The 9,953-nt window shown below is 44.8% G+C and overlaps 1 protein-coding gene across 3 annotated transcripts in view; it reads right to left on the reverse strand.

Moving 5' to 3' along the window:
* Positions 1-2,045: 2,045 nt before the first annotated feature.
* Positions 2,046-9,953, reverse strand: part of CUNH21orf59 (chromosome unknown C21orf59 homolog) — an 8,805-nt gene continuing 897 nt past the window's right edge. The window contains exons 2-7 of one of the 3 annotated variants that reach the window (XM_021717768.1): positions 7,735-7,851; positions 6,189-6,256; positions 4,222-4,380; positions 3,322-3,453; positions 2,601-2,696; positions 2,046-2,333 (exon numbers count right to left, since the gene is read on the reverse strand). In XM_021717768.1, coding sequence (XP_021573443.1) covers positions 2,223-2,333; positions 2,601-2,696; positions 3,322-3,453; positions 4,222-4,380; positions 6,189-6,256; positions 7,735-7,851 — 683 coding nt within the window. In that variant the 3' untranslated portion in view covers positions 2,046-2,222. Of the gene's footprint in view, positions 2,334-2,600; positions 2,697-3,321; positions 3,454-4,221; positions 4,381-6,188; positions 6,257-7,734; positions 7,903-9,953 lie in introns of all 3 variants that reach the window. The other 2 variants (XM_008068456.2, XM_021717769.1) reach the window with 2 other exon arrangements.

Raw genomic sequence — 9,953 nt, forward strand, 5'->3', positions numbered from 1 at the left:
TAGTGAGGTTGAAAACAAAGATCTGAGTATCACATGTTCTTACTCATATAGTGGACCTTGAACATCTATCGTAATACTATAAGAAAAGGATTGACAGTAGTGGGAGACTATGGGGGGGGAAGGGAGGTGGGATTAACGGTAGTCAATATCTGTCTGGGGACAGGGAGATGCCCCTTATCAACAAGGGTGCCTGAATGAAACATATTTATATACCTAACCCTTAACTGTACCCCACAATATCAAAATAAAAAATACTGATTAATAAAAAAAAGAACTACTGAGATCGTGTGGCTTGATTAACTTTTTTTGCAAGTCTGAGCATTAATACACACAAACTATACATTAACAAAGACAATGCTTCTCAAATAAAATCAGAGCTTTTCTTTTTTTGGAGTGCAATGGCACAATCATAGCTCACTGCAGCCTTGAACTTCTGGCCTGTGGGAGACGGAATCATTCCTCCACAGTTTTGTCATTAAAGCACGACACGTAGACTCAGAGATTGGGGGAGTGAAGCAGCTCTCTTAATCTCATTCTTGCAAGAACGGGTAAGCAGGCACACCGAGGCAATTAAAGTGGGGATATTTATGTCCTAGAACGTAAGTCCCTTTCCTGGTTTCCCTTTGGATGGTACTTGCAGGAGTTACACACTTTTTCATACGATGCCTACATGTTACATGTTGATTAGTTTTACAGAATTATCTTACTTACATGTCCTATTTGCCGATCGGCTTACAGGATTACTATTCTGATTGGATTTTGCCAAAAGTTTAAACATGTAGCCCACCAAAGTAAAAAGCCTGCGAAAAGGAAGCACAAAGCATTTAGACACCATCTTAAGAATCCAAGATAAGCTAGGCTCTAGTTTGAAAATAAATCACCATTCTTATTTCTTACATGGCCTCCAGAGATTCTCCTGCTGAGACCTCCCAAAGTGCTGGGATTACAGGCATGAGCTACCATACCCAGGATGCATTTAAAATTATAATCAAAGTAAAACAGGTAAATAGACGCAAATCTGGTTTTACAAAGTTTGAAAGTCAGCCAAGAGTGAGGCACAACCATGACACACAGCTACAGCGCACCTTAGAAAACACTGCTCTGAGACCAGGCCCGGGATCCTGCGCCTGGGGAAAGGCTGCCTGCCAGCAGTGGGCACTAACCTGGGCCACCTTCATCAGCTTCCACAGCTCCTCTCTGCAGGTGGTGGGGGGCTCAGGCACTGAGGCGGGAAGGCCAGGGCAGGGCAACACCCCGTCTTCCATTTTCCCTCTGGGAGAGCACACCGGCTTCCTCTTACTAGGGAATGAGACCCTAGACACCGAAAGTCAAGCGTAAGGAAACTTCCAAGCCATCTGGGAGGTCCTTCAGGTGCTGATGCGTCAGGGTTGTAGGCTATTTGAATGGTTTATGGCGATGAGGAGCTGAGCGTTTAAAAGTAAAGGGATTCTACAACACCCAGTCAGGACGATGGTGGACCCAGGCGTTCTGTGGGTGGCCACTGGGCCGATGATGGTGGCCTGAGCCTGACACCTGAAACTCAGCTGGGAGTCGCACTCAGCCATCCGCAGGGAGGACCATGATGGGAATTTGTGTTCAGGATCTATACCAATGAAAGAGACTTAAGAAGCTGACACACTACAGGAGAATTTGTTTCAAGGCCATACAAGTCTGGCTACCCAGCCTCCATCTCAAGGGTAGCCATTACTTCCAAAAGACAAGGCCCGGGAGGCATCACCCAGGAGACAAACCTCACTTTTGAGGCTGGCCTGGCTCCAGTGAGCCCCTTCAGTGAGATTACAGAAGTCTCTCATCAAGTTGGGAGTTCAGCTTCCACTAGACTACAGAGGCCAAAGGAACATGGCACGGAAGGTGGCTGGTGCCCTCTAGTGGTCACTGCCAGTCGAAGTCACAGCAGACTCCCCCAGTACAACAGTTACGAGCATGCCAAACAGCAATCAGGAAGACAAATGTTCTACATTTTATCAAAGGAAGCCCCTGGGATACTAAATAGTTGTCCTGAAACAAACACTTGAAGAAAGAAATTTTCTTTTGAGGATGAATTTATTAAGTTCTGAAACTCTGAATAATCATTGTTTAAAAAGTCAAACTTAAAGAAAACTAGACATTCCAACATCTTTACAAAGGGTGGGGGCTGTCCTTTATATTGTAACTATTAGCCTAAAAGAAAGCTGAGCCAATGTTTTTTGAAAGCGTGCGCTTCATCTTGGTCTCCACTTTATGTCTTTTACTCCATGAAAGTGTCTTTTCAAAGCAGTGTTATCTGCCCACGGAGAATTTAAACAGGTGTCGTCATCATTTTCTTCCAATCTCTGGAAATAAATGTGATTTACTCAGGAAGGCATTTCAGGAAAGTGTTTGGACATAAAGAGAGAAGAAAACCCATGACCGACCTCCCCTGTCTCCACCTTCAAAGAAGCAGGGCACATTCAGAGTCTAATGCTGGGGGACATGGAGGACAAATGCTCTAGAGAGTCCCCTCCCCCGAAATCCTGCAGCACTCACTGCCCCCTCCTGCCCCAGATAAGGCATGTAGGGTATGCCCAGGACGTGAACTCTGGAAAACCTATCATTGATACCTTGAGTTCCTCTTGTCTTCTGTGATAATACAGCATCAGTTGCTTCTGCTCCTCACTGCTAATGATAGGCTCCCGGGCCGGAGCTCCGTGTCCCCTCTGAAAAGTTTAGGGCAAAAGCAAATTGTGGATTAAGGTGGCAATTCTGGAGTTACAGCAAATGTTTTACAAATGCCTTTGCCAACCACTAATGATAAACAGGTCACCCATGCCTGAGCATCCAAGGTGATCATCAAGGGAACTGCTAGCACTCTGGACTCCTACAGTTCTGGAGACAAAGGCTGCACGGTGCCACCCCTGGCCTGGCCATTCCCAAGGAAGCCACGGCACATCTATGGGAAAAGGGTCCACTGAGAGCCATGGGCTCTGTCACCTTCAAATAATGATTTAGGAGCACATGACACCAAGGCAGCCTCGCAGGCAGGCAGCTCTACACAGTGCCCTCCTTATCCCAGAACATCAGCAGTTGGGAAAAACCTGCTGCTTTTTTCATCAAGGTTGAAATTAACATGGCATATTTCTTCTCCCCACAAATTACAAATTCCAGATATTGCCCATCAATCCATATTTTGTGGGTGTGCATGAAGAGGATTTTTAGTTTAAATGTGAGCCAATAAGATTAAAATATCTGCACAATTTAGATCTTTCATATTTACTGTAAATTTTTTTCAGTTTGAAGGCAAATAACAAAAAATATTGACATGTTAAAAGCAAAAGTACTTACTTGCTGAATCTTGACGATAATTTTGGTTTTTTCGTTTTTCCCCACATAGTCTGAGAGCTGCTTTGTCCTTCTCAGCTCCTTGGCTGCCCACCACAGCTGTACCTCTGACTCTTTAATGACGTTGAGCCCTGCCTGGGGCCAATTGTAAGAACCAAAGCAATCAGGACCCAGCACAGGTGTGGTCCCACCCCAGTGGCAAAGCTGTCTCTCCCACCTTACTCAAAGTCCTCGCCAATTTCAGTTCTTCCCTGTGGAGTTGCAACTCATGCCCTGACGCACTAGGGTCCTGCTCCAGGAAACGGGCCATGTCCGACCTCACCTGCACCCTCAGCCACAATACAAGGCCCCTCCCTGGATTCATAGGCACTGCCAGGGAGGGACACTGGAGTCCTGCTGGGCTTTAAACAGAGGTGAGATGGGCTGTTTGTGTCTGCATACTCTACCTATTTAAGATGGCTCAGAGAAATCATACTAACCAACAGGATAAGGAAGGAATAAGTGAGAAAAACAAAGGAAAATGGGATATAAGGGTAAGAAAATAAGACGATAAGACTAGAACATGAATGTCCACACAAAGGGACCAATACATTTGGGTAGAAATAGGAAGAAATTAGGTTTCTGGCCCTCCAGTAGCCAAAGAAAGTGGAAACGTTTCCAGTTACTCCTAGGGTGCCCTCACAGACTGTGTCTACTGCCTCCCTGTATGTGGGCCAAACCCTTCAGCCTGAGTGCCACTCTTGCAAGGTCCACTCCTGAGCTCAGAACGTGGCTCTGAAGCACTGCACAGCAGAGACGGAAACAGCGTAGGGAGCAAAAAACTACACCCATAAGAAGCGAGTCAACTCTGAAAGGCTCTGGGGGACCATGAATTCACCTTCAGAGAGTCCAAGAGCCACCTACCTGCGTTCCTGACAAATCTTCTTTATCTTCAAGTTCCATGCGGATGGGATCATACGGTGGCAGCCCCATGGGATAGACGATCATCACCGCACCTCGAAGCTGGTCCAGGGCATCTTTCACCATCTCCATGGTAACACAGACACTGGCTTCCACTTGTTTCTGCACATGGACAGGCATCGTTATCAACAATGCGGCCGTTCAGGTCAGCGCATGTCGATCGAGTTCTTGTACAAGATCCTTGCCAGATACTGCCAGAGCAACAAAAAGGAATCAAGCCATGCTTGCTCCCAAAGTGCCTGCCAGCTCAGGGCTGAGCCCAGCACTCCACAGCCTGTATCACACAGCAGATGGTGAGCAGCCCTGAGCAAGGAGAGCAGCAATGTATAGAGTAATCAAGAGGAAGAAGCCAAGGTGAGAGTGGCACAGACAGGAAACAGGGTCGGGAAACTGCAGAGGGAGACTGTGTCTCAGGTGGGCCTTCAGCTCTTTAACCACTCTCAGCTGGACAGAAAAGGTGGCGATGGGAGCTGGTGCTTCAAGACAGGAAGCACCCTGGCTGGGGCAGGAAAGGGAAGACAGGGCTGGTAGGGAGGGTTGGAACTTTTGGATGGCCACAAAAGCCAGGTGGAGGAGTTTGCATCTGCTCTGTCAGCCATGGGCAGCAACGGGCTATTCTGAGAGGTAGCGATGATGCTGGGAGAGTAATCTTGGAGGGAGACCAGGAAGCAGGCGCTGAAGAGTACAGAGTAGGGTGTGATATAATAAAAATATATCTGGCCTTTGTGCCAGGACACTCCATTCCTGGCACAGAGCTTCAAAGTCCCATGGAATTTCCTGGGTAGTGTCTTTTGTTATTTATAATGAGCCCCTTTTCATCATACCTGAGTTTGTGCTGGCATGGTACCCCATGGGTAGTAACCCATAGACAGCACTGAAAGAGTTCATGGAACTTCCATGCCAGCAAGACCAAGTGCATGACCAGAGGATTGGGACTTTCGGCCTCATCCCCCCACACCCTCAGGGGAGGAGAGAGGGACTAGAGATCGAGTTCAATCATGTGGCCCGTGATTTTATCACTCATGCCTACGTAACAAAAACCTCAATAAAAATTCTGGACATTGGCCAGGCGCAGTGGCTCAAGCCTGTAATGCCAGCACTTTGAGAGGTTGAGGTGAGAGGAATGCCTGAGCCCAGGGGTTTGAGAACAGCCTGGGCAACTTGGCGAGACCTCATCTCTACAATAAATCCAAAAATTAGCCGGGCATGGTGGCTCGCGCCTGCAGTTCCAGCTTCTTGGAAGACTGAGGCAGAAGGATCGCCTGAGCCCAGCAGGTTGAGGCTGTGGTGGCTGTGAACATGCCACTGCACTCCAGCCTGGGTGACAGAGCGAGACTCCAACTCAAAAAAAGAAAAATTCTGGACATCGAGGCTCAGTGGAGCTGCCTGGTTGGACACACTGACGTGCTGGTGACACAATCAGGCTCCACAAGAGGAGGGCTTAGAAGCACTGTCCTACCCCCCCATACATCTCTCCCATGTGGCTGTTCTTGATATATCATCCTTTACAAGAAAACTGTAATCATCATAAGTGGAGCGATTTCAGTGAGGCCTGTTAGTTGAACAGAAGCAGGGGTAGCCTTGGGACCTTACTTGCAGCTGGTGTTGAAGTAAGAGGAGTCAGATCTCCCCTACTGAGCTTCTTAAGCTCTTTCAAAAGATGCAAGAAATCAAATCAATATTTACATAAGCCAACAAAATTTTTGTGTGCCCGTAGGAACTGGGGGGATTCTGGACAACCGTCGCAATTATAAAAAGGAACAGTGAGGGCCCAGCCCTAGCACGCTTGCTTACTTTGCCTCTGGAAGGCTTAAAGAAAAAAAAGAGACTGGATGAGAGTTAACTCTGGAAGCCAGAATTGGAGTTTGTAACTCAAAAGCAAGCTTGAGGGCATGATGTTAAAAGCTGACCTTAGATATGATTGCTCTGGCTTCTTCTATCGTCTTCTTTAACACTTGCTTCATTTTTTCATTTGGAGCTATAAAAATAAAAAGGAGAGGGGGAGAGACAGCTGTCAAGCAGGTGTAAGTCTCTGTAAACTCTTCTTGAGTGTCTCAGTTCCTCTGAGTTAGGAAGTAAGTGGATGAGGGAGTGTGCAAGTGTGGACTCTGGGGAGAGCAGAACCTGGCCGCAGAGGTGAGGTAAGGATCTCATCACAATGGCGGAGACCCAGAGTGTGGTTTACACAAACTGGCAGAGGCTACCAAGAATGGGAACCTGTGTCACGACTAGATGGGGCTGGCCACCTTTTTCTGTGAGAGGCTGGAAAAACTATCTTAGGCTTTGCAGGCTGCAGTCTTGGGTGCCGGAACATGACTCTGCCGTAGTAGCATAAAAGCACCCACAGACAGTACTTGCAAGCATGGGGTGGCTGCATCCCAATAAAACTTTATTTGCAAAAATAGGCAACGGGCTGAATTTGGCCCGTTTATTAGACAACGGGCTGAATTTGCGGATCATTAGACAAGGAAAAAAGAAATCATAACTTGAAAGTTTAGAAGCAAAAACAATGAAAAAGGAATGCCCAAACCTAGGGAAGACAGGCAAATTCAAACCACATATTCTTAATAAATAACAGTATTAATTAGACACTGAAAATATGAGAAATACAAAATTGTATTAGAATAGAAAGAATTAACTTAAGAATATAGCAGTTTAAAGATGAATAATGAACTGTTAACTGGTTATTGTACATCACAATTATTTTTTTCACTGATGTAATTCCATCTGAAAAGCAGACTCTCCAGATTGAGAATGAGTTTAGGTATGAAAGATGTAAAAGACAACAATTTTTACCATGTTAAAATTCAAAGAAAATAATACTAAGAATTCCTATCACCCCTGATATTTAAAAAGTGTATTTTTGAGCCTGGAATGGCCTTGCAGGGATACTGTTTTATATTTCTTCCGCTCCTAAAAGCATTTTAGTATTTGAAATGGAGCTTTTAATGCAGGTTAAAGAGGATAAGCTATCAAAACAGATTATTCTCCTTTTTTCCTTCTAGTTCCACATGATCAAGCAAATACCGAAAGGAGATTTTCTTCAGTGTCCTACCACATACCAAAGTACTCTGTCCTTGAGCAAGTAGAGACCTGTGCTGACACGTCTATCCCGCTTTCACAGGAGCAAATGGTGACAAAGCACAACCTTCAGGGCAGTTTCAATGAGTTCTGCCAAAAACCATAGGAAATCACCAAACCATAGGAAATCGCCAACACTCAACCATTTCTGGCCTACAGGAATGGTTTGTCTAATATACTTGAAGTGAGCTGCTATCTAGTAACAGTAAGCAGATGCTTCCTCTCTTCACTTACCAGCAGGAGCTATACAGCACTGTATTTCCTAAGTTTGTATAGAAACACAGAGGTCAATTTTTAAATTTAAAGATGGCTTTTGTACTGATTGGTGCATTCAGAATGCACACACACAAGCACAAGTGAGAGAGGCGTGCTCACCTTGCCCATTCCTTCGTCCAATATCATCCTTTTTAAACACTGCGCCCCCGCTGGGTATACATTTTTCACCCCATTCATCCTTTAATTTCAGTTCTTCAATCTGGTCATCAGTTAGCCCTTGCATATTAGGAGGGAGAAATATGCCATGTTCTGCTAGTTCTTCCATTTCTTAAAAATAAGGAAAAGTTAGACAGCATGTGTCACAATCATCATCATACCGTATACTCCATGAAAGCTCCCTGGCCAGGCACAGTGGTTCACGCCCATAATCCCGGCACTTTGGGAGGCTAGGATGGGCAGAATGCTTGAGTCCAAGAGTTTGAGACCAGTCTGGGCAACATATTGAAACCTCATCTCTCCAAAAAATTTAAAAAATTAGCTGGGCGTGGCAGCGCACACCTGTAGTCTCAGCTCCTGGGGATGCTGAGGTGAAAGGATTGCCTAAGCCCAGGAGGTGGAGGCTGAAGTGAGTTGTGATTGTGCCACTGCACTGGAGCCTGGGCAACAGAGTGAGACCCAGATTCAAAAAAAGAACGTAAGCAAGGGTCAAAGGCCTTGCCCATCTGGCTATTTTATTGAACAAACACTCATATACTGCTTGCTATGTGCCAGAGCTGACACAGACCCTTGACAAATAGTCACTGATTCACCTTCAGTCAACAGAAGCACAGAGCTTAGGAACTTGCCCTGTCCCAGGCAGTTGCCTGTAAACTCTATTTTCTAATCCTTTGTGCTATACTGTGCTTCCTGGAACTCAGGAGGCAAAAACTTAATACTCATTGAAAGCCTGGATACATATTCATACAAGGTTTCACACAGATTATCTCATTTAATCTAACCTTGTGAGGTAGGCAAGACAGTTATTAACAGCCCCATCTTCCCTAATTTACGGCTGTGTCATTGAGGCTTGCTCAGATAACACAGCTAATACCTTATATAAAACTTTATAGAAATAATTCATATAAATCAGAGGGCAGGACTTAAGGTAGCTTATACTCCACAAATGTAGGAGAGACAGGACAAGGGCCTTGGTTTTCTAGTATCATGTTCACTACTCAAATGTATGGCTTTATATTTTTCCTAATCCATATATAGTTAACCCCAAAGTTCGTTCACTGAAATTTTAAGCTTGCAAAATTGCCTAGCTTCCTTTCTCCCTTAGTTCTTTTGAAGGAAGCACATGGATCTAGGTGTTCTCACAATGCTGTGGGAAGGCATCACGTGACCTGTAATAATATAAAACTATAGAACAAATGGTGTAGCTTAATAGGATGTTTATCATCTCTCCCCGCACCACACTCTAAGCAAATAGGAGGCAAGGGTGAGTCACAGTTGACATTGAGGACTGTAGAATAAGTCCACCAACATGACTCTTCACATTCAGATAAATAAGGGAAAGTAAGACAATATGATCATCATAACACCACATACCCCATTAGAATGTAAGCTCCCTGGCCAAGCGCCGTGGCTCACATCTATAATCCCAGCACTTTGGGAGGACAAAATAGGCTGGGAAATTATAAATTTCCCATTTATAATGTAATAGGAAAAGAAGTTGAATTCCTTTTCTCCTAAATGTTTTAATTTTAAAATATTTAATGTTGAGCTTGTTTTGGAAGCACAATTGAGAAACTATATATATGCTTCATAAAGTGACCACAATCTTTAAGAAGTTCCCCATAATGCAAAATCACATTTTAATTTATGTATTATTTTTCCCCCCAATAGTTGGGATTCCACTAGGTAGGTCGCCCAGAAGCACAATCATAGCTCACTGCAGTCTTGAGATCCTGGGCTCTAGCAATCCTTCTGCCTCAGCCTCCAGGCATGCCACCACACCTGGCTAATTTTTAAATTTTTTTAGAGATGGATCTTGCTATGTTGTCCAGGTACCGTATGCAATTTAATAAATTACATAGATCAATGAATACATTATTTATTACATACAGCTATCATGTTTATACATTATGTATAGTTATATAGGCACTCAGTAATATCCTCGACCGCACCTGGAGTATCATCACATACTTACTGTAGCTACTAGCTGCACTTGCCTATTTAAATTAATTCAAGTGAAATACGATTAAAAACTCGGTTCCTTGGTAGCACTCGCCATATTTCAAACGCTCAGCAAAAACATGTGGCTAGGGTCCACCTGTTGGGTAGCACGGTCAGGGACCGTTTCCACCGCCTGGGGAGGTTTTATTGGGCTGCAGAGC

Source organism: Carlito syrichta, unplaced genomic scaffold (genome assembly GCF_000164805.1).
Source record: "Carlito syrichta isolate Samal-C Ts95f unplaced genomic scaffold, Tarsius_syrichta-2.0.1 Scaffold310961, whole genome shotgun sequence".
Lineage (NCBI taxonomy): Eukaryota > Metazoa > Chordata > Mammalia > Primates > Tarsiidae > Carlito > Carlito syrichta.